At 55.4% G+C, this 24,565-nt stretch overlaps 1 protein-coding gene across 1 annotated transcript in view; it reads right to left on the bottom strand.

The window, feature by feature from the left end:
- MN1 (MN1 proto-oncogene, transcriptional regulator) overlaps window positions 1–14,925 on the bottom strand; it is a 47,804-nt gene extending 32,879 nt beyond the window's left edge. Inside the window, exon 1 of the mRNA XM_082697975.1 lies at window positions 9,566–14,925. Coding sequence (XP_082554101.1) covers window positions 9,566–13,358 — 3,793 coding nt within the window. The 5' untranslated portion in view covers window positions 13,359–14,925. The remainder of the gene's footprint in view (window positions 1–9,565) is intronic.
- Between the last annotated feature and the right edge of the window lie 9,640 nt (window positions 14,926–24,565).

Genomic DNA, 24,565 nt, shown 5'->3' with positions numbered 1-24,565 from the left:
AGGGAGATCTTCCTGTTGCTGAATTCATCACTGACTTTCGTTCCGTTTTTGCCTACCATTCAGAAAAAGGGGGAAAAAAATATACATTGTGTAGGAGGGCGCTGCTTGCGTTTCAAAGCAGTGGGACCTGCCTGAGAGGTCTATGAAAGGCAAGATTATCACCAAAGTGGCTGGGTGCTGGGAAGGAAGCCTCAGTGTCACCTTATGGGGTCACCAGGGGAAAGGTCTCTCCTTTTTCCCACTCCCATCATCCCTCTTTAATGGAAAGGTCTGGGCTCATCTTCGAAACTTGGTGCATCTGCAACAGGCCACATGGGGCCAACTCTTCTGTAGGAAAAGGTGGCCACAGGCATATTACAAGGCCTTGACGCACCCAGGGCCCATGTGGGTCTTCATCCTCCACACGCACCCCTCCCACCCCACACCCCGTGCCACTATCTAAACAAAATAGGGCTCTAATTGCTAACGGACCCACCATTCGGTCATCAGTCCACACTGGGTCCTCCACGTCTATGTTACCCCCCAAAATCTGTGGTCACGGGGAAGCTCAAACCATAACTTGGCGTGCTTTTGCGATGGCCGACGACAGCCCCCAAACAATTCGCTCACCCCCAGCCTTGCCCAGGAAGTGTTCTATAAATGACTTCCACATTTAGAAATCATTTGCCACTCCTGAAACCCCAAATATTGGTAAATAACATTCTGATTCATATGGACACGCTTCTTCCCTGCTCCGCCCACCCCTCTACTAGCCGCCCCCCTCCGCCCCGAGAAAATACACCACTCCCGGATCTCAGTCTTCCCAAAGAGGGGTGTTTTTCTCACAGGAAAAGAGAGCGGAATATACACATGAGGCCTGGGGACCCTGATGTTCGCGAGGACTTTTCGAACAGTCCACGCGGCCGGGGTGGAACCCCCTCATTTCTCAGTGAGTTCCCAACCAACCCGTCACCTTCGCTGGAAGGCTGAGCTTGGGAGATTTCAAAGAAGGCTATGTTTTCTTCGGACTCCCCACCCCCGCTCTGATCATAAGATGGTTCCTCCAAAGTATTTTATTCCTAGTGGTCGTTGCCAATCATTCGACAATACTTGCGTTCGAAGATCCAAGGGCGTTTGAAAACACTGCTTCACGGTAACTGAAAAAGGTCATCTCTTTTTGACATCCCACCCTGCCCAGGATGACTGGATGGATAGGGAGCAGGGTGTTGGTGTGTGCCTGTGTGTGTGCACGCGCCCGTGTGTGTGTGAGCCTGTGTGTGCCTGTGTGTGTGCACGCGCCCGTGTGTGTGTGCCTGTGTGTGTGCATGCGCCCGTGTGTGTGTGCCTGTGTGTGTGCCTGTGTGTGTGCATATGCCCGTGTGTGTGTGCCTGTATGTGTGCACGCGCCCGTTGTGTGTGTGTGTGTGTGTGCATGCAAGTGTATATGGAGGGGTTCACTCATTAGCTGTCACCTCACGTTCCAGGAGCTCCCAAATACAACCAGGAACGCTACACTGCGGCCCTCAACTTTGGGACAGACGGGTTTCCCCAGACACGCCACACTAAGCCAGCTGCTCAGAACGGCCCGAGACCAGGGTTTGTTCCAATGCCACTTCGGACCCGAGCTTTCAGATCAAATTAAATCTTGGTGCCCAAACTCTTTTTAAATCACTATCAGCAACGAGAAGGAAACCTAATTTTAAATCCTCAGAATCAAACGCCTCTACGAGCCACTTTGTTCCCCCAAGACAGGCTGCTGGAAGAGGGAAAAGGGGAACGCGGGGGTGGCCAAGTGCCTCAACACCAGAGTCAGTCCGCGCTTCCTCCAAAGGCATGACAATCACTGTCTATTGCTGAGTAACCGTGGAGATAGTTTCAGAGACATGCCGGATAAAAGCAAGACCTGGTTCCCTCTGAGGCGGCAGGGGGCAGGGGGGTGGGTCTTCGAAGCCCTCGACTTTCCAAAGATGTCCACAGTCAGGGGCCCCAACTATGGCTTTGCCCAAGGGTCTCTCTGTTTCCCTAAACCCCTGTCCAGCACATTTCCTTCACGCAAACCAAACCCTGGCACAGATAAGTAAGTCTGCAATCCAGAAAACCAGGGACCACTGGAGGGATTGGAATCCCAGGGCCAAACAGTTCACGAGGTGCCCAAGATCTTCCACAGAGAGGTGGAAAGTGGGAAGGAAGACAGAGGCTTTGGGTCACACAGTGGATCCTAGTAACAATTAGGGAAGAGGGGGGCAGGCTGAGTTTGCTGGACCCCTGAACTTTAAAGATCAGTACACTAAATGACTTATTTCTTACAAGGTGAGTGTGTTAGGATGTTTGCTGTAGGTTTTCCCATTTTTTGGACAAATCTATTCCGTGTTAGATGTTCCTTCTGGGACATGCAGAGAGAGCCAGTAGGTTATTGCGAATGCACTCAGACCTCCGAACAGTTCAATTCAATTGCCTTTATGTTTAAAAGGGCATTTGGGTCCATAAGATGATGTGTAAACCATGGAAGGAGATGCACACGATCGCTATAAAGTTCTCTCTCTGATCCAGCTTTGCAAGGAAAAGGTTTTCTCAGCCAGGAGGGAGAACGGGAATTTGGGATGATACCGTAGATCTATGGACCCCCCAACACACCAACACACACACCCATTAGGTACCGGGGGAGGGAGGGCAGTCCAATGTGGCCTCATCGGGCCAAAGCTCAAAGCTATCAAGAACCCGAAACAGCCCCTCAGATTTCAAGGCATGGGGAAACCCCTGACAAAGTTTCTCCACTGCCTCCTCTCCCGGGTCCTTTCCGGGTAAATACCATGTTGGAACAGACCCTTCCTTTGCTTCCCAAACCTTGGAGGACGCTGATTAAAATGCAGACCAGCAAACAAAGCGGGACTCTTGTCCTATCAGAATTACACCCCGAGAGTATGCTGTCTCTCAAACAGCCGCCCGCACTCACAGCACCATAACTGCACTCTGCCTTTCCATCCTGGGCACAGAGTAAGTCTGGAGTTGTTGCCCCCCATAGACATGCTGTGACTCAGGCCACCTTCTCTCTCATCTCTCCAGTAACGGCTACCCTGCTGAGGCGTGGTACCTCTTGTCGCATCATTTCAAGACATCAGAAAATGCTCAGGGCCCCCCCTCGCTGGGCTGCCCATGGGGCAAAAGGTGCCAGGGTCCCAGAACCATCTCTTCCTTCGGGTCCCATTCAGAGTTTCCCAGGGCCCCGCGTGGCATGGAGTTGGGAACTGTCAGTGGAGCTCTAGTGTGTCAGGACACAGAGGGTCCCCGAAGGCAAGGCTGTGACTAATTCGAAAGCCCAGCATCGTCTCCTCCATGTTGGTACCAAAAGATTACAATGAAGGAGAGGAATTTCCATAAATGAGAAGCAGCGTCTGCTTCCCACAACTGGGAGGGGGAGGGCGGGAGAGGAGCAGGGGGAAGGCGGGGTGGGCACCGATTCAAAGATTCCTCTCCTGGCTGGAGAGTGGTGTCAGCTGAACTCAACCAGCGAGACACCTCCATGCACACGCTCACGCTCACGCACAAAACCCAGCAAGGGGAGATGCGTGTCTGCTACCAAAATACTCCAGATCAAAGTCACCCACAGCCCAGGAGGCCCAGGAGGCCGAGATTTCGCAATTAGGATCTTCAAAATCCTCTGTCTATTTTTAGGACTTGCGCTCATTCAGTCCTTTACAGAATCAGAACCTGTCAGCTAACGCCATTGAAACTGAAGGTTTAGCTCCTTTCCCCACTTGCCTTGGGAAAGCAGATTAAGGGTAAAGTGGAGGAGTGGCTGGATGATTTGATGGAAATACACTTGGCCATGCATATGTATATGTTCTTGTGCAGGGGTGGGGCGTGGGGGACGGAGGGGGGCCTCCTTCACACACTGAATTGCAAGGGGCCCTGCTTTCCTCTCGTGGGCTGCGGGCAGATCCCGAGCCGACACCCACCTCGGCCACATTCCTTCAAGCCGGCCCCCAGACCACTTCCTTTGGCTTCCGTGGGTTCGAGAAGGTAAGGAAGCTTGAAAAATTTCCACCAAATGTCTCTCTTCTCAATCACGCACTCATGTATATACCAACATCTCCGCCACCAGCAATCAAAACCCACACTCAAATCTGTCCACCCAAGTTGGGCCTAAAAATAGGCATCGTCCTAAAACAAACACATCGCTCGGCAAGTCAAAAATCCCAACTTGAGTCAAAAGGATGAAGCTGGTTATTCCAGACCCTCCAGACTGGATATTTGGGTGGAATAAACGGGAGGACAGAGAGGGAAGGGCATAAAGTACACCCACTCAGTTATGGGGGGGTGGGGCAGACAGACCCAGATCCCCTCTGGCATCAGAAGGGTTGGGGTTTTATACCATAATTTGCTGGGAAGCCTGGTTGCCCTTGTACATTGCCCAGACATTTGATCCCGTGACATAAAAGCTATAGCTTTTTATCCTCTAAAATTAACCAGAGGTAAATACAGTATTCCTTACCAGGAATATTTATCTCCTAAATGCCTTTGGCAAACCAGATCATTCCCTGGGCAAAAAACGTGACCCTAACACGACTGTCACTCAAGTGGAGAGAGATGATTTTACTCTCCGCACCAGCACGAAATGAGTCCAGGAGATCCTGTGAGATCCCAAGGATACGTTCAAGTTTGTCCCGCCAGAGTGGGAAGAATTTCCCTCCTCCAGTTTCACCTGGTCCTCCTGGGCTATTTATTTAAGATGTATATTTTATATCAGCAGAGAATATCGGGTAACTTCTTGGTAAGGGCAGGATCTATTTTTCAGGACCTATTAAGATTTTCAGGCCCTATTAAGATTCTTTGTGGAAATTTAAATACCTCTGTCAGGCAAACAAAATCGTATCAGGAATCATAGAATTTCATTGCTAGAAAGAGCTATTAGATTTACCAGCCCTCACTCCCTTCCTAGAAACCTCGGTAAAACAGAAGTACATTTCAACAGCTCCTTACTTCCGGTCTGAAGGGCCCCACAAGAAATGTAAATGAATTGATATTAAAGAAAGCAATCCTTGAGGAAAGCCCTTGGATCTACAAAAATTGTATCTATTTATATATTCACATATATATGTGCAACTATGAACATGGGTCAACACAGATATATCAGAAGGCAGCAGCTACTTAAAATCAAAACAGTCAGAAAAATCCAGTGGTGGAAGCCATTAACAAGTTCAACACCGATAAGCTTCAAACCCTCAAAAATCCCTGTCCTTTATTAATATTTAGTAGAAATGTATAATTGCAGATGTACGCTAGGTTGGGGTTTTATGACGGGAGGCGGGCAAAGGAGACGGGTTTATTACAACCATGAAATATGAAACAAGCACCAAAGAACAGTAGTAGTGCATCCAGAACTAGCCAGGGAGCAAGCAGGCCAGAGCGTCAGCTCTACAAAGGGGGCTCCTATCTGTTTACATTGCCCCTGATTAACACCTGCAAAGTTTTGGGTTACATCTTGAGGGGGGTGGGCAAAAGTCACAGGAAGGCATGCAACCCATGCTGGGTGATTTCGCAGGAAAACGGGAAGGCAAGGCTCCTTGCCTTCCCGAAACAAGCCTGAGTGAGCCGAAAAAATTTTCTCCACGCCGCCGTGAGGAGTGGGGGAAACTACTCAGGAAAGAGCACTGGGGCCTCCCTCCTCCCCCAAGCTTGCCCCCACGTCTAAGGAAACTCAGTGTCCAAATGCTGCCTGCCCACTCTTTCTCAGTACTGCTTACTGAGTTCCGACCGGCACATTCCGAGAGGGATAAAATTCCAAAAATTTCTCCCGCATTACTGTAAAAATATCATACTTCCAAAAAGGGCAGGATTGCATGCACAGTGTACATGGAGCCCTCTTCTATTTCAATGTGTGCGAAGGAACGTTTCTGGACCACTCCAGATTTCAGGACAGAGAGCAAGCCACGGAGTGGAAGTTTGGCAAGATCAACTTAGTAAGGAAAACAGTTAATTCAAGTTTTGAAAACCGTCAGGGACAGGAGGGGGCTAAACGGCCTTTTTCAGACTGAATACGCCCTTATCTACAATTCCTCATTTTCCCTCCTTCTCTGTTTTGGAATTCCTCCGCAGCCACACACCTATTACCAAGATCAGTGGACGATTTTGCCAACTCCTCTCAAATCCGTGTCGTCCTTGCTGATCTAACAGATGTCTGAAGAGGGCCAAACTCAGGCTGGTTTTTCTGCCCTCCCCATCCCTCCGCACAATTTCACCCTTTCCCACCTCCGCCCCCAACTTTGTGCAAACAGAACCTCAAGAGGAGATGAGGAGTTTCATTATATAAAAGTTGTTGGATGGGTTAAGAAGTCAGGAGAAGCAAAATTTGGAGAAGCCCGCTTACCTGGTTTAAAAAAAAAAAATCATCATCACACATGATTCGGGTCTGGCCTTTGCCAGAACTACAACTTGCCATTTGAGTTCCCTCCCCTCCAAAGGACATCTAAACCCCATAAGACAATCTGGGCACGTCCCACCGACTACACGGCTTGTGCGGGTCTGAAGACTGATCCGTTCTCACCAATCCGAGCACAGATCATTTTGTTAAATACCGACTCGTACTTTGTCATCGGAGCGAAGAATTTCAGAAACGGTGTTAATATTTAATCACATTAGTACTGGCATGTTTTACGGCGTGACAAAATAAAATATCATTATAAAAACGGGCTTTGCCTGAAAGGGGGTGGGAGGGAAGGGGTTGGCTGGGGGCTGGGACCTCCAGAAGGGATGTTCAAAGCGGCTGGACACCCCATTTCGTGGCCGATGGGCCCATGGGGCATGTGTTTAAGGACAAGCAGGACGTTGTACTTTAAAATTTTTTTTTCACCTCTATTTTGAAGTGGCACACTTCACTGATTTTCAGCCAGGGGACTCGGGGGGCTGTTGAAGGCTCTGTGTACCTATTTATACAACATGTACAGATGGAACTGCAGGGTGTTATCATAATGAAAAGTTTAATCATCCTTATTTACTACCAGTAAGGGAGCAGGAATCTGATGCAGATACCTTATAAAGCCTTAACTAGCAGCCCCAAGGCTGCCGAAGCTCTGAGTGACCTCAATTCGGGGCTTTATCTAGGAAACTGCCCTTCCCACATCACAGAATGGAAAACAAAGGAGGTCAAGTGGGTGTCCCTGCGAGGCTGCTAAGGAGGCCAGCCCCGCAGCCCGTCCCAGTCCCCAGCCCATCCTGTCCAGAAAGAAGTCCCCGTCCCCCCACCCCTGTCCTCCCCCTTGGGCAAGGGAGGGCTGCCTTTAGCTTACAGGGCGAATCAACCCTCAAGTGACTAGCATCTGCTTCCAAAAAAATATTTTTGCTCCTCTGACTGTGATAATGAAACAAACAAAACAAAACAAAATGTATCTTTAATGACATCTCTTCATTCACAGGCTGCATCTTTTTTTTTTCCTTCCGGGAAGGAAGGTTAGGGGGACCCCTGGCAAGAGGGCTCTGTGACACCTTTTAAAAAAATCTTAAAACCACTCGATTCCTCCGGACCTCATCTACGAAGGACCTTCAGAAGGCACACAGGCCGAGGGCTACTGGTTTTTCTATATTAATTCTCGAAATCAGGGGCTCTTAAGAAACTTTTCTCACCCTATTTTGGCCAATATGTTCTTAATTACAAGGAAGGGGGAGGGCTGGAGGGGCGGGGGAGGGGCAGCCTGGCCAAGCCAGGTAGAAGTGACAGGGGCTGGGATTTGTGCTAACCAGCTATCGATCGGGGTAGGATCGAGATGTTGTGTACAAGAAAATAAAAGAGACTGGGGTGGGGAGGGTGGCCAAGAGCTGGGCAAACAGGATGCTATGTCCAAGTCCATTTTAAAAAGGAAGGGGGGGAAAAACCAGGGAGAAGAAGCGGAGGGTCCCAAACTAACCAATTTATGGCCTTGCCTGGGAGAAGCCCGGAGAATGCTGATGTTGGCCGCAGGGTCTGCCGTGCATGCTAAGCAGCAGGCATCAAATGAGAGAGCAGCGTCCCAGGCTGGGCAGTAGGCGAACAAAGAGAAAAGCGGGGAGGCCGCATTCATGAATTAGAAAAACCTAAGCGGGAACGCTATCCAGGACGACCTACCCAGGACGGCAGGCAGCGGTGAAAGCCCGGAGTTCTGAGCCACCCAAGTCCGGGGGCCGCGCTTCCCCTCCCCACTCCTTCTTCTTCCTCCTCCTCCAGCCCATTCTCCTAAAACCTACCCGCACCTTAAACTCAGGGGCAGGAGGCCCAGGCCAAAGAAGACAGAGAGGAAGAACTCTAAGAGAGAGCAAGAATCAGAGGATGTCTGTTTTTTAAAGACAGGTTCAATGGGCAGCCGCTGGTTCCATGGTAATAGTCAGCATCCCCCGCCACCCCCCGCGCCCCAAACCTAGGGAAGGCATCAAGGGTTTAAAAGAAAAAGGTAGGAATTGTGGGGGCTGGGGGGTTAGTGAGGGGAGATGTATGATATTAATTTTAAGAAGCAATTATGTGTGGAAAAAAGAAAGGGCCTGTTAAAATGAAACGGTTATCTACTGCAGTCCCATCCTCTTACGATGTAAAGACAAAATTGTTATGACTTTAACTTGCAATGGCTGTCCCTTTACTAACCCCCACCCCACCCACCTTAAAGGCCTCCAGGCCCGGTGGGGAGGGAGTGCTTAGAATGCAAACAAGAGCTGGGACCAGACATCTGTCACCAAAGCCAGGCGAGATATTGACAAACGCGGGTCCTTTGTGTCTTAAGACTATATATCCATAACCCCATACACAGACGATGCCGCAGCTGAGTCGTCCGGTCTCCGCCAAGCAGAGACTCCACCCCAGCCCCAGCAACCCCCCAACCCGAATGTCAAGGAGATGCAACCAGGAAAAGCCTGCCTGCCTCCTACAACCAGACAGGTCTCCAGGTTTCCATGAAACCTTAATAGTTAAGAAGAGACAAAACAGCTATTCATTAGGAACAAATGTCAAATTAGGCATTGCCTTGGAGTGATGCTGCTGACACCAGCACCTGGTAACTTTTTTTTTTTCTAAAGATGCTGGCACATGGAAGGAAACTCAAGCTGGAGGTTGGCTGCCTAGGATAAGGTGGGAAGGTTATTAACACAAGTTCCCAGGTGTCCTGCCAGGAAAGTCGGGGGGGCGGGGTGTAGAGGCAGGCACACAACTCCCACAAAGTAGAACCAGCCCGAGTGTTAAGCGTGAGGAGTGGTCTTGGTGTGAAAGGAAAGGGCCTGGGCTTGTCCTCTGAGCACCCAGCAACTCAGCTGAAACTTGGTAAAGGGACCCTGAAATAATGCCCACAGGGCTGCCATCAAAGTTCCGACCTCGGTGTGGAAATAGAATCCACCTGATAGCAGTGCCCGGCGGGGAAGGGTGGGGGATGGAAGTGGGGGGATCTGCCCGCAGAGTCCTTGCTGTAACCAAAGGGATGGTGTCCACCCCTGAGCTGGGCATTAAGAGAGCCTGGGGCTCCTCCTAACCCCAAGGGATCATCCCCTCCAATGGACCACTCAAGGCTAGGCTAAGGCCTGCAGTGGGGGGTTGGCCTCCGGGGGGAGATGAGATGGGAACAAGGGCATATACCTTCTTTGCTGTTGGGGTTCTGGGGTTTGGCCTTCTCCCAAGGCGCCAGCGTCTTGTCGTCTTCTGCGCCGTCCACCAAGGCCTTGTCGGCAGGCATGTACCAGGTGGCGCTGTGCTCTGCCATTAGCGAGTCCAGGTCGATGGTGCTCATGGCGCTCTTAACCGCCTCAGAGCAGCAGCTGCCCAGCTCACTGTCACCATTCTGCGCACCAGAGGACCCAACAGTGCACTCACCCTTCTTGCCACCCTTGAGCCCCAGGGGCTGGTCCTCAGAGATGCTGAACTGCTGCCTCTGCAGCTGGATCTGCGCCTGGAGGATCTCCAGGGGGTGTATCTCATCCGGGGGTGGCGCGCCGCCGCTGCTCGTTGGGGTCCGGACCTGCTCCAGGCCCGGCGTGCCAGGGTGGCCCGCGCCCCCGCTGCCATAGCTGTCAGGGGTGGAGGTAGAGGTAGACATGATGCCCAGGCCGAGGGGGGGCGGGGGCGCCTTCGGTCCATGCTCCCCAGCGCCCACCCCACGCGGAGGGAGTTTGGGCGAGCCTGTCACCAGGGGGCTCCTACTCGCTTTGGCCAGGGCTGGGGGGTTGTCGGAGCTGGATGACACCTCGTCCTCGTTGGCGTAACTGGTGCTCACTTCGTCCGAGGCAAACTCGCCCACGTGCGGCGAACTACCGTCCGACTTGGCCCCGCCGTCCAGGGAAGCCATGAGGTCCTGCTGGTCCCCCAGGAGCAACTCGGCCCCCTTCCCCCACGACGGTGACGTGAGCGCTTTCTCGTGAGGCGTAGGAGCCCCGCGAGCCTCGCTCGTGGAGCTTCCCCCGACGGCTGCGCCAGGTGCCTGCTGCTGCCCTGGGCTCACCCCAGGTGCGCCCCCACTGTCTGGCGCTGCCGAATACTTGTCGAAAAATGTCCCAGGGCTCACGTGACCACTGTCCCTTTTTCTTCGACCCCGTCCCCGGCCGCCGCCCCCGGGGACCGGCTTGCCATCATTCCCAGACGTGGACTCCAGGGTGTAGTTTGGGGAGAGGCTGGTGCCGTCCCCTTGGGCAGGCGGGTTGGGCGGCCCTGGGGCTTTGGAGCCGCTGTTACTAGTCCCCGACGGGCCTCCAGGCCCTGGGGCCCCAGGGGCAGTCCCTCCGGGGAAGTAATCCGAGCCCGGGTTGCCGGCCACAGCCGTGCCGTCGGTCTCGTTCTGGCTCAGTTTCCTCTTGCCCTCGGGCGGGTTCTTCTTGTTAAAGGTCACGTTGAGGTTGGGGGCCCCGAGGCTGGCGATCATGTTCTGGCAGGCGGTGGAGAGTGCAGCCAGGCAGCTCTGGCCGAACAGGTTGTCCTTGGAGCTGGGCTTGTTGAAGGAACCCAGCGACAGCGCGCCCAGCTTACTGGCCGAGGTGCGCTGGCTGGACTGGAAATCAGGCTGCGGCGGGTAGGCGCCCCCTCCGCTGCCACCGCCCGTGCTGCCGCCGCCCCCGCCCGCGCTCGGCGGCGAGTTCACGCCTGGGCCGCTGTGCGGCGTGGCCTGCCGGTTCGCCGCGCTGAATGGGAAGCCAGGCTGGCCCCCGAGCGCTGGTGCGGTGAAATCCGGCGGCGGGGGTCGGCGCTCGGAGGGAGCGCTGGGCAGTCCCACCCCAGCCCCTGGCGACTGCAGTTGGCCCAGACCCGCCAGGCTGCCGCCGAACTGCAGGCCGGGGGAGGGCAGCGCGGGCACGTGGCCCTCTCCGGGCATCCTCAGCGGCTCCTGCAGAGGGCCACGGAACAGCACTCCGGAACCACCGGGGGGAGGGGGAGGCGCCAGGCCCTGGTCGTGCGGGCCGCAGTCAGCCGGCAGGCCTGAGCCACCCATCCTACGGGGCAGCAGGTCCCCCGGCGGCGGGTGCGGCCCTGGGAACCACGCGCTCTCCTGAGCCAAGTGAGGCGCCTGCTGCTCGAAAGTGCCCAGGCGCCCCGCGCCCGCGCCGGCGCTTTCGCGCTCAAAGTTAGGCTGGCCCAAGCCGCCAACCGGGCCGCTGTGTACCAGGCCGCCCTGGCCCACGTCCCCAGGGTGGCCTAGCTGGACCAGGTTGGGCTGGCGCAGCCTCTGCTGCTGATTCCGCGACGCCATCTGCTTAATCATGAGGGCCGCGTTTTGGCGCTGCTGCTGCTGCTGCTGCTGCTGCTGCTGCTGCTGCTGCTGCTGCTGTTGCTGCTGCTGCTGCTGCTGCTGCAGGGACTGGTGGTCCGGGGCAGGATGCTGCAGGGGTGGCCCTGAGGGGAAGCTATCGGGCACAGGCGGCGTGAACTCGCCCGGTAGGCCCGAATAGGCGGAGGGCGAGAGGTGGTTGTCCAGCGCGCCGTTGTGCATGTTGCCGTTCCACGAAGCGCAGCGGTCCATTCCCGCGCTGCCCGGGAAGTCAAAGCGCGGCCTCTTGGCCACATTCATGTAGGGGGGCGCGTCAAAATGCTGCAGCCGCTGGTTGGGCGCCTGCTGGGGAGGGGGGTGCTGCATGTTGAACACGGGCTCCGAATACGGGTGCATGTTCCGGTTCTCCAGCCGATGGATGGGGTACTCGAACTGTGCGTGCTGACTGGGCAGCATGGGGCCCCCGTCCTGCAGGCCGCCGCTGGGCGTGCCCGCCTCGCCCTGCTGGGGCCGCGGGAGCGCAGGCGGGCACGAATTTTGTCGGACCAGAAGCCCGGGTGGCGGCGGCGGCGGCGGCGGCGGCTGCGGCTGGGGTTGCTGCGGCGGCTGCGGGGGCTGCTGCGGAGGGGGCGGTGGGGCCTGCTGGGGAGGTTGCATCAACGGGTGCCTGGAACCTACTCCCGGCTCCAGCCCCACGGGCATCTTGCGGGCCCCGCTGAACCTCTCGAAGAACACGCCGTGCTGCTGCTGCTGTTGCTGCTGCTGCTGTTGCTGCTGTTGCTGCTGCTGCTGCTGCTGCTGCTGCTGCGCGTGCATTTTGGATAAGCCCACCATGCCTGCAGCTCTGGGCATGGCCGAGGCACCCGGGAAAGAGCTGCCGGGAACCTGGCGCCCCGCCGCATAATGAGGCAGCTGCCCCTCGGAATCAGAGGGCGAAAACAAGTCGAAATGTCCCGAGGGCGCCTCGCCAGGGTAATTGTATTCCAGCGAGTCGACGGCACCTGGGTTCGCCACCCTTCGAGGCTCCAGACTGTGGGAATCGGAGCCGCTGGAGGTGGGCAGGCCGTGAAAGGAGGCGGCTCGGTTAGGGCTCTGGTCCAGCGGCAAGCATGGGGCAGGCACCGCATGACCCGAGGCGCCCGAACTGTGGAAGTCCGGGAGGTTCCCGGGTCGCTGCGGGCCGAAGCTCTCCGGCCCCTGGCTCTCCGCCATGTGGTCATAACCCTCCGCGAAGGGCGGCTGGCTGCCCAGGCCGCCGGCGGCGCCGCCGTAGCCAAGTAGGCGACCCCCGTGCAGGCATGAGGCCCCTGGGTCCGGGCCACCGAAGTTGCCCCCAAAGTGGGGGTGATGTTGGTGGGGGTGGTGGCCTCCCGGGTGGCCGTGGTGCGGCTGCTGGCCTCCAAAGAATCCGTGCACCGGCTGCGCCTGCAGCCCCCCCGCGTGCAACTCCGAGTGGCCACGCGCGTGGAAGCCGTAAGGCTCCATGTTCATGCTCAAGATCGGGGGCTCGCCCAGCGCGCTCATGGCAGGGTCCACGGGGCCAGGGGGTCCCCCCGCGTGGAAAGCCGGGGCCTTAAAGTGGGCATTCATGCTTAGTCCGGCCTCGTTAAAGTTCCTCTCGCCCTGGCCAGCGTTCCTGCTGTTGATCTGGGGCTCGAATTGGTCCAGCCCAAACATACTTGGCAGGGGGCGGGGGGATCAATAGGGCATGACAGCCTGCTCTCCGCGGCGCGCCTCCGGCCAGCTAAACGTTCCGGCCCAGGGTTGGGCGCTCTGGGACGCTCAGCACCGCGGGGGTGCAGTGCGCACCGCCACCTCGCCTGGCGTGTGGAGGCTGGGGGTTATCAGCTCCTCTCCCGAAGCTCTGGCTCTGCCGGACCCGGGCCTCTCACATCTTGCGGTGCCGCGGGGCCTCGGGGAGCCGTGTTGGGGGGCCCATGCCCCAGCGGTTGGTACAGCCGCGGGTGGGTTTGCGCGGAGGGGACGGAGCTGCGGGCGAGTGGAGACAAAAAGTTAAGTCGGGGGAAGGAGGCGGGAAGGAAGGGAGAGCAGAGCGATCACCTTCTTAAGTCCGATCGGGTCGGGTGGGAAGCCCCAGGACGTCTCCCGAAGCCTCCCGGAGTCCGTGGCGGAGCTGCTAAGGGGCCGAGCAGGGAGACCTTTCAAAGCCGTGGCTGGCGCCCAGGCATGGACAGAACGGTCCCTCCCCCCTCCCCCCGGAGTCCCCGCGCTCCGCAGCCCGAGCCTCCGCCGAGCACTGTCCGCTCGCACAGTCTCCGTCGGCCCCGAGCAAGCAGCTACTGCTTCTTCAGCGGGTCGGAAGGCTGGAGGCTCCGCTCGGCATCACGGGTGCGGGCCCTGAGCCGAGGGCGCAGCTGGGCTGGGGAGGCAGCAGGCGCCCGGGGTTGGAGCCCAGGTTTGAGGGAAGGCGCGGTTCCCCTGCTCCGCGGCGGGTGCGCTGCACCCCGGCGCGCCGCTTCGCGGCCACGTCCGCCGCCTGCCGCTTCTGTCCTTGTCTGTTCGGTCTCTGAGTTCGCGGGGTCTCCGCGCCCGCTTCCAGGCGCGGGCGGGCAGCGAGTCGAGAGGTTGGGTCGCTCCGAAGCTCGGGTTCCCTGCCTCCAAGCCGAGGTGCTTCACGAGTCCCCCTCGGACCCGAGGAGGGGGGCATACGCGGGTTGGGGGGCCAGGCTAGGCGATCGGGTTGAGGCGTTCCGGCTACGCTCTAGGAGCCCGGAATGGGGGGGGGCAGTCCTGGGGGGGTCCGCGCACCCCTCTGCTGGCTGGCGGGGGGGCTCTGCGTGGGGCGTTCCGAGGGTCTCGGCTCCCCTCTCGGTGTCTGCTTCTCGCCCAGCGCCGGGAGAAGCAGCAACAAGTTTTGCATTTCAGCAATCAATTTCAGCCATTACATTTGCACCAATCAGCGCAGCCCGAGCTCCGGGCCCGGGGCGGGGCTCGCTCTTAAGGTGGTCCTGGTTGCTGGCTGCCGAGGCCCCCGCCATGAACCCGCACTCCGCTAGCTCCCGGGTACCCCGCGCGGGTTTTGCCTCGGGGTCAACGCCAGTGCGCTGGGGGAAGCGCCCTGGCCTCCCGGCGCATTGGGCTGGAGGAGGCGCAGGCGGAGAATGGTGGGCTCTTGGCTTTGTTCACCCCCTTCCCACTCACACAGTTCCCAACTCCCCACCCCTAACTGGAGAGAGACCTGCGGGTTGGGCAGGGGGCGGGGAGGTGGGCGGTAAGCGGTGCGGGGCGCTTAGACAATAGGGTCGCCGAGCAAAGCTCTTGGACTCGCCACGGAAAGTCGCAAACAGTCAACTGCGCTTCAACCCCGGGGCGAACCCACGGTTCTCCACCGCTGTCTGCCTACTAGTGGCACCCAAGTCAGCCGGCCCTCGGATTTTTCTGGAGGTGGAAGCAAACGGGGAACCCCGAAGTTAGGGTTCCGCTCGAAAGGCCCGGGCGCCTGCTCACTCCTCCTCACTAGGGCGCGCACAATTGTTCTCTACCCGCGCACTCTGGGGCTCCCCGTTTTCAGTCGCAGGCTTCCGCCCGGAGAAGCCATAACCATTCGGCTACTTGTGGGGGACTGAGGGGTGCACGTCGAATGAACGCAGAGCCAGAGCCGCGAGGCGGCTAGGAGCTTCGAGAAGACCCGTGCGCATAGGGCGCGCCCGCCCGGGGGAGCAGCCTCCTCCGGACACCCGGGCCAAGGCCCAGGCCCTCTCCGGGCGCGAGGTTGGCCTCCTTAAGAGATCAATTAAACTGAAGAGGCCAAGGAACGGAATTGGGTTGTGATACTAAAATCAATAGGAGTAATTTAATATCTGCCCTTCTCTTTATGAAATATTTATCCCAATAATCTTAGTTAAAATGTTTAGATCTTACTGATCCCCACTGAGGCTGAAATCTATCTTGCAATTAGAAGTTGGGAGTTTAGAGGGGATGGAGAGTGGAGAAGATGTTTATTCTGTGTGCCTGCGTGTATTTTCCTCCCTAAAGTGCGTGTAAGGGAGGAAGGGGGAGAAGGCCTGTAATTTCCCTTGCCATAAAATAGCACGAGGTGATTTTGCTAGCAAACCAGCATTCGTCGGAGAAGGGGAGGGGAAAAAGAAAGAACATTCTTTGAAGTGCCCCGATATCACTATTAAATCTAAATAAAATTAAGCATGGTGTATAAAAATGCCTTTTCCCCCCACAAAAGAAAGTGTTTATCATCCAAGTCTGTCTAGCGTTTGCTAAATTGCGCATGAAATCTGAAATGAAATAAACGTTATAATAAAACCAACCCCTGAGCCCTTTTTATTTAAAAACCTCAGATTAAGCACTCCACCGTCGCAGGCAGGAGTTGAAAAGTTACCACGTTGCGAGCACAGGGATTCATTGCTCCCCCGTGTCGCTGTTGGGAAAGCAGACCCTGGGTGTTCCTGAGCCAAAATGCCAGGAAAATGGGTTCCACTTAGGGGGAGGGGAGGAGGGAAGCAGGGTCTCTTGAGGGAGAAAATAACTCCCCTCCCCAAAAGAATACAAATAAAACAAGCAATAAAAACCTGCAACTTTGAAACTCAGAGAGCGGAAGCCAGCTCAGATCCAAGGTCCTTCCTGGGACCTTCCTGTTGTGGATGTCTACAGATATTTTTTCTTTTTGAAATTAAAAATCAAAATTACCCCCACCAAAAATGGAGTCCATAAATAAGCATCGGGAAGAAGTATTTGTACAGGGTGGTGGAGTTTTAAAAGGATTTTTCTGCAGGATCAGGTTGTTGGTCTGTGATTAAATATTGATTTTGTGTAATTAGTTTTCATGTGAACTATCCTCTTGCTGATAGCTTAGAGGTTCCAGAACTAGAAAGAAATGGAATCGGACATGGAAATTATTACTTAGCAAAGTGACAAGGAAGTGAGAGCCGGAAAAGACTGGGGCTTGGCTGATTTAGGCACCAAGAAATAAAGGTACTGGATAGGCCTCCATTGGGTGGGGGTAGGCCCCCCAACTCCCACCCAGGCCAGAGACAGGGAGAGCCTGCGCCTCCTGGTCAGGAAAGGGACCAGCAGGGGGAATGGTCACCAGAGGAGGACTCTGCATGGGCAAAGGCCTGTGCAAAGCCCGTGACAACTAGCTGGTGGCACGCCTTGTCCAGAGCCATCAGTGCTGGGAGAGAGGGATGTCTCAGGAGCCCTATGAGAGAAGCATTATGTCTCCTGGATGTCTGGAGGGAATGGGGGAAGTTGGGACCTGTCTGGAGGCCTGGGTGGGCCCAGGCAGTGGGAAGAATGGCCCACAGACCTGCAGTCTGGGGAGACCCTGGCTGGGATGTGCTCTCGGCTAAGCCATGACTTCACACGGGGGTGGGGGTCCCCTGAACACCTGGGCAGGTTTCCTGTGGAATAATTCTGTGTGCTCCGGGGAAGGGGGGGTGTGGGAGTATTTTTCTGGGGCTGTTTCCAAGAGTTCAGTCTACAAGGTGTGTGAGTGTCTGAAAAGAGGGTGTGTTGGGGCCTGGCTGGGTTTCTGCTCAGGATGTGTCTGGGTCACCTTTCCTTCACACTAGAATGTTGTGTGGGTGTGTGGCAGGGGGCCTGCACTTTGTGTCTTGGCCTGAGTGGGGGTGGCTGGGCAGCCGTGTGTGTTTGTGGACGTGCCTCCATGTGCTTCTGGGCATCTCGCTGAATGTCCCTCGGGGAAGGGCTGTGGACCCCCACCCCCATTTCTCTCTCTGTGCCTGCCTGTGTTGGCCCCAGGCGTGCGGCTGCCTCACACCTTGTATGCTCAAGTCTCTGCTCAAGTGTGTCTGTTTTCTCTGCAAGTGTGAGAGTGGGCGCCCACCTGGACCCATCTGTGCCTGTGGACACACTGGAGACTGTGCCTCCATGGGATGGGCGCCCCTGCGTCTGCCGGGATGAGCACTCCACCAACGATAGCCTGCGGTTTCTTTGGAACAGACACATTGCCCCCTAGCGCTCAGACAATTCAAAGTCCCCGCCCGCTGGCACAGAGCCTAGAGCCAAAGGGTCCACCCTTCGTCTTCCTGTTTCCCTTCCTTCGGCCTGGTCCTCGAGGGGTGCTGCGTGTGCTGGCATTCAGTAGGGCCTCCCGGATGGAGAAAGGAGATACTGGACTAGGGTCCCGGAGCTGCGGAGGGATGCTCCCAGCTGGTGACAAGTGAAGAGACCGCCTGAAAGGGCCCCCAGAAGGGCTACCAGAACTTGCCCTCCTGGGACCGAGAGACTGGCATATTCGAACGACCCTAGGAGCTCCAGTTTAAAAGGGAGACCCCCCCCCCAACCAGTGAACACCCTGCTCAACAAAAACACAGAATAATCAATACTCAACAACCTTCACCTAGTAGACACACAGCCCTCACACCTTGCCCCTCAGGTCCCCAACACCAAGACAGGAACACTTGCCCACATGCACCTCCATAATGCACTCATCTGAACACCCGCTCCTGGGTATGGAAGGCTCAATGCTAATTGCTTTGTATCTGGGGTCCCATCTCATTCTCATGGGAGCCCCCACGAGGTTGGGGTTCTGAACCCATTTTACAGGACGAGGACATGGAGCCTCACACTGGCCAAGTGACTTTCCTAGAGTCCAATGGTGGCAGAGCTAGGATTCCAAGCCAACCCACCTGTCCCTGAGCCCTGGCTCTTCACCACTGCCTGCTGTCCCTAAATGTGATCATTCAGGTAAACGCCTTAGCACAGGGCAGGGAACACGGTAAATACCAGAAAATGGTAGCTGCCTTCATCACTACTGCCGTTATTATCACTATTAATATGATTGTGGCTATGATGAGTATTATTAGTCTCTGTGTGTTCCCCTGCCCCACACAGACTGGAGAGAGCAATGGGCACACATATACATACACACACTTATAGCCTCAGCCTTTTCTCCCTTAACCCCCATGCCCTTTAGAGCCCAGGAACTCACAGGAACCACAGCATCCCCAAGTTGCTATGCAGCCAACAGGACCTGCTTCCCCTAATGCCAAGGGTAGAGCATCCACGCAATGACTACCTCTCCTGAGTCAGTGGTGGGGAGTGTATGAGTTTTGGCATGACCTAGCCAGATTCCAATCTTGTCTTCACCGCTTCTGAGCTGTGCAACCTGGGACAAAATACTTGCCTCCTCTTGGCTTCAGTTTTCCCCCATTGCAAAGGGGAATCACAGCCAGCGCATATGGAGTGAAAGGATTGGAGAAGATGCTTAAAGAGAGGCTCAGAGCATAGCAGGTGGCCTCTCTTATCTCTATTATTATCATTATTGTTTCTTCTCTGCTTGGATCCAGGGAGGAGGAAAGCAAAATAAAGATCCCAGAAAAACTGGATTAAACCAGCCTTGTTTCACCAGCCAGTCTTTTGAGAGAAAAGATGCTTCTGTTTTGTGGTCAGCATAACCTCCCCGACTTCACACTTTGCTGGTGTAAATGGGTGCAGGCCCAGCAGCTGGCCAGGGAGACCCAGGACTGAAAGCTCTGGGAGGGCCCAGCTATGGCCAAGGCAGAGGAGAGGACCTGGCTAGAGGTTGCAAGGGATGAGACCCTCAAGTAGCCACAGGTTGCCGGTTGTGAAGCAACCACATCTCCTCTCTCTCTCTATGTAAGATGCCTGATATTTTCGGAGGCCAGTCCTCCATCTGTCCTTTGAATGTCTACCATGTGCCACTGGGCTCATGCTGAGAACTTAGGAAAAGGGGGAAGCTCCAGTCCTATCTCTCAAGGCAGATCCAAGAAACAACCTCGTATGATAGACTACATTACACACTGTAAGAGGTAAAATAACTGATCTGGGAGAAAGGGGTTCTCAGAGGTGGGTTTTGAAGATAGAATAAGAGTTTAACAACCAGAACAGGGTCAAGGGACTTGCCAAGCAGAGAAATCAGATTAGAGTGCGTGGGGGAGGCTTGGGCAGCACTTTGTTTAGAGCTGGATGAGGGAAAGGCAGATCTAAAGCCCAAACGGTCAGGAGGACCTGAATTGGGAGGAACATAAGGCAGGTGGGAGAGTTTGGATGTGGTTCTGGGGAGCTAGGAAAGGGTTTCAAGCAAAGCCAAGTGACCTCGTTAGGGGTGGGTTTTAAAAGATCCTTGGAGACCTGAGGCTCTCAGCTTCCTTTGCCTTTCAAGATGCACCCAAAAGCCATCTTCACTGGTTTCCCTGGAAACAGAGCCTGAGGAGGGGGATAACCTAGGGTCTGTAACCAGGCAGGGAGCACAGAGCAAGACAATAACCGCTGGTTTTCCTAGACAAGGGTCCCTTCACCCCAGTGACTACAGATGTTGCTCCGTGTTGAATTGAACTTGGCCCACCTGGCCCTCGGCTAGAGGAGACCGAGGGACAGGTCCAAGATGTCCCAAGTTCAAGGCCCAGTTCCGCCACCCCCGGATCACATGACGGTGGACCAGACCTGGACTGGAGCTCCAGTTTCCAGCTATATAATAATACCAGCCTCCAAGGGTGGCGGGGAGACTGCAAGCATGGGAAAGCACCCAGCCCAAACAATATCATATATATCATATGTAACATATTATTTATTATATCCTATATTATATTGAATAGCTACCCTGTGATGTAAGTTCTATTATTTTTCCTCTTTTATACAGGAGGAAACTGAGGCACGGAGAGGTGAAAGGATTTGCCCCAAGTTTCCAGAGAGCAAGGGGCAGAGCCGGACTTACACCAAGACTGACTTGACCTTATGATCAGCCCCCCACCAGTCCCATCTGTCCAGCTTGGCCTGGGTCTGAGCCTCCCCAGGGGAGGAAAGGGAACTGACCTTGCCAGAAAAACTTCTCCTTCCCCTGTCCCTGGAGACTCCCAGCCTGGATCGGGGGTCCCCCTGCTCTCTGCTCCTTTCTGCATACCCCTTATTCCCAGAGGTGTCTGGGGTCTGACCACAGCATTTCAATATAAGAGAGCCAGTGAATTTCCCCTTGAATATGACTGGGCCACTTCACAGCTCACCTGGCTGGGGAGGGCTCCCTACACAGGACAGGAGCTCTTGCCACCATATAGCCATCCAGCTTCCCAGGGACCCAAACACACAGGGACCGAGCCTGTAACCTGCTTCCAGCATCAAGCTGTCCTCAAAACCTGGCCTTCCCTGGGGCACACTCCTCTTTCAAGAGCCTAGTTCAAGTCAGTACCCACATGCTCAGCTGTGAACCAGGGGACCAGAAGTGAGACCATGGCTTGAAAGTATGAATAGTAGCATTAATAAGAGATGCCTCTTCTCTGAGCACAGAAACTCCCCTTGACTTCATTTAATCTTGAAAAAGATCCTAGGAGGAAGACAGGTGCCTCCATCATCCTTGGAAACTTGCTGGTGCCCATACGGCTTGTCCATGGCCAGGCCTGGTCTCAGACTCTGGGCTTTAGGATCCTCAGGCTGTTTGGCCAACCCTTCCATCTACAAGGTTTTCTCTTCTCCAGACAGCATCCAGCTCTGAGCTTCTATTTTCCATTCTCTAAGCTGAACCCAGGCCCTAGTCCCAAAATAACCCAAACCAGCTCCATGGGCTGGAACTGAAGGCCTGGCGACTCCATCGCCCAGTTGGGCCTCCCTCTGAAAAAGTTCTCATTCAGCAAAATAACAGGCACCACGCGTGAAGCATCACACAGCACACAATGAGTCAGAAAATGCAAAAGTTCGGAGGGGTTCATAATTATTCAGCAAATCTAGTTAGCATGGTACGCACACCCCTCCCTTCATTCTCTCCCAGCGGCCGTCATTGAGGTGAGCTCATTACCACCGAGAATCTAGCTGGCAAACCAGCTCCATAAACAGAACCAAACAAGCATATATGATGGGAAAACTTTGGACCAGCCGGTCATTAGCCAAAGCCTTTCAAACGACTTTGTCTGTTGTTCCCTCCTCCCCCACCCTCCCCTGCTGGGGGGAGGCTGTGGCATGGTGGTGTCTCCAGTGGGGTTGGGAGAGGGGGCCGAGGCAAAGGGAAGGTCACCCAGACCTGGTCCAGCAGCGCCTGGGGCCAAGGACCTGTCTCCCAGAGAGGATTCCTGGGAGGACCTAGAGTCTGAAGAATGACTCTGTGGGTGAGTGGCAGCGACAGCCACAGGGGGCTGCTGGCTAAGACTTCCTTAGCTTTCGGCTGCGGAGGGAAGGTACAGGGCTGGCAGGGCTCAGAGCCTCCCCCAGATGTGATATCTATGACCTTGGACAGGCCATTCCTCTCTCCGTGCCTCAGTCTCCTCATCTGAAAAAGCAGGTCCCGGCATACCTATGCCAAAGGATGTTTGTGAGGGGGCCGCCTGGGTATCTCAGTTGGTTAAGCATCTGCCTTTGACTCAGGTCCTGATTTCAGAGTCCTAGGATCAAACCCCGGATCCCTGCGTGTGGCTGCCTGCTCAGAGGGAAGTCTGCTTCTCCCTCTGCCCCTCCCCCACTCATACACACGCATGCTCGCTCTCTCGCTCTCTCTTCCTCTAATAAATAAATAAAATCTTTTAAGAAGGAGGTGTTCCATGAGAATACCATGAAATGATATTGACTGAGTGTCTCAATGTTGAACCCCCAAGAGAGAAGTAGAAGTCAATGTAGGAGACGGAGAGGGCTAGCAACCCACAAGGAGGAACGTGCTCTCCTGGTCTGAGTGCTCCCTGCGGCAGCCTCTGTGCTGAGTCTGCTCCTTAGATTATTTTTAACTCCTAAGGCAGCAGTACGCAGGGTTATGCATGTACCCGTTTTACAGAAGGGAACTTAGAGGACGGTGCACTGCTTTGGGAAGGAGTGTGGGGAAATTTCCTTCAAAATAAGAGCCTTTGCCTGTGGCCAAAAGACCCCGGGGTTGGGGGGCAGAATAAAGAGAACTCCCCAGCGAAGGCTCAGACTCCGGAACCCCACCCCTGCCACTGAAGCTTGTGGAGTGAACCCCAGGGCTGGTGGGCTTTGAGGGCCCTTCCCACTCCAGTGAGGCAACAGAGCCTAGGCCGAGTCAGTAATGTGCTGATTGGAGTCAGATCTTTGAAAAAGTTCACAAATTATCACTATTTGGCCCGTGACAGTATGAACAGCTCTTCCTCGGCAAGCTTTTCCGTGAGTAAGCAGAGGGCCAGGATAGCCCAGAGGTAAGCGGGATTGGCCTCAAGTGTGGCCACTCGCAGCCAATTTACCTCTCTGAGCCTCAGTGTCCTCATCTGTCAAATGGGGAGAATAATCATCCCTTGGGTCTTCCGTTTGGGGGGTACCCAGCACAGAGTACTTAGCACATAGTTAACACTCCATAAACAGCCACCCGATGCTACTCCTACAGGGCGGGCCTGGCTCCCACAGGGCAGGCCTGGGGAGGATTAATGAGGTGCCCGGACCACACTTTTGCTCCCTCTCAGCCCCTGGCTGGGCTGTCCAAGGCCCCCAGCTTGTATCCAGAGGCCTGGCAAGGCCAAACACTAAGCCAGCTCCAAGGAGGCGCAGCAGGCCAGCATCCCCAGCCCAGGTTCTCTGGACCAGGCCCCAGCTGTGTGGGGCCCACCCTCCCCTGGCTCCCCCCACTCACCCTCCTTCCCCAGTTGAGGCCCTGCTGCCTCTGACATTTGCCACCAGGCCACCTGGTGAGCTCTGGGCAGGCTCCCCTCGCCAGCTGCCCCCACCTCTGGCTGGGATGAGCTCATTTGGGTTTGGTAACTTCCAAAGCAGCCAGGAATGTTTGCTCAAATGTTCCAGGCCTAGGGAGCAGAGAGAGCAAAACGGTGCCCTCCGCCCCGCTTGTGCACGCAGAAAGCAATCTGCTATAACTCAGACAGGCTGGCTTCACCAGGCCTAGGAGATGGATGCCGCGTTTTGGAATCTATATCACCCAAAAGGAAAATGCCTCTTAAATCATAGGGAATGGACAGAAGGGGCCGGGGAGCAGCGACCTGATGTCACTCCAAAGGTGGGGCCACGAGAAAGGGGCCGCCTCCAAGCACTGGACCTCCACCTACCACCGATGTCATGCCTACTCCTTTGGTGGAGGAAGGGAGGTCCGGAGGGGTTCACCCAGCTTGGACCCGCACCAGGGGGTGCGTACATATGCACACACACACACACACACACACACGCACATCCCTAGGTCCTGTCAAAATCTCTCCTGGCTCCTTCCCCTCCCTAGTTCTGCTACCCTCCCCACCCCCACCCCACTCCGGAACTAAGTCGGATCAAATCAGATCACATACTCCCTTCCTCCTTCCCCACTCCCACCCTTCCTACATTCTGAAAATGTAGGCAGAGCCCAGTGTTTGGGAATAAAGATTAAATTCCTTGCCACAGTCTGACAGGTCCTAGAGACCTGGTGATGTCCACCCCTGTCTCTGCCCAGCCATGCCTCCCAGGCCCTTCCTCCATCCTTCACAAAACTTCACAGGTGCGGTGCCCCCAGCTGGCAGGCGTTGGGGGGGGTAGTCTCTTTCCTGCCCATGCCCTCTCTCCTTCAGGTGAGGCACAGCCATCGCTCAGCTCAATTTCCACATCTTTAGGGAAGTCCTCCCCAGCCAGTCCTACCTGAAAAGCTGACTTCAGGAAGTTCTCCTCACGCTGGGACTGAGTAGAGTGATGCTCATCACCGAGGACATCCAGCCAGCATTATTAGCTTGGGGGATCTTTTAATGAATCTCTGTCCACCCCACTCAATAGTGAGTGCCAGGCGGGCAGAGATTCTCCCTGCCTCTGGGTTCCTCTGGCTTGCTGGCATCATGGAGGAACACAATCCGCATTTACCGAATGAATGAATGAAGACATTGTGCATCCAGAGAAAGGGGCAATATTGGGGGTGCAGAACAACATTTCTAAAACCTGTTAGATTAAGCCTGGCGCTGGTCCTGACTGGGCAGAGAAACACAGGAACAGTCGTTGAATGCCTAGATGGGGGAAGCTCTAGATCTGCAGGAGCA

The sequence above is a fragment of the Mustela nivalis genome, assembly GCF_964662115.1.
Source record: "Mustela nivalis genome assembly, chromosome: 14".
Taxonomy (NCBI): Eukaryota; Metazoa; Chordata; class Mammalia; order Carnivora; family Mustelidae; genus Mustela; species Mustela nivalis.
The sequence above is the reverse complement of the archived record's forward strand: the minus strand, read 5'-3'. Positions and strand labels throughout refer to the sequence as shown.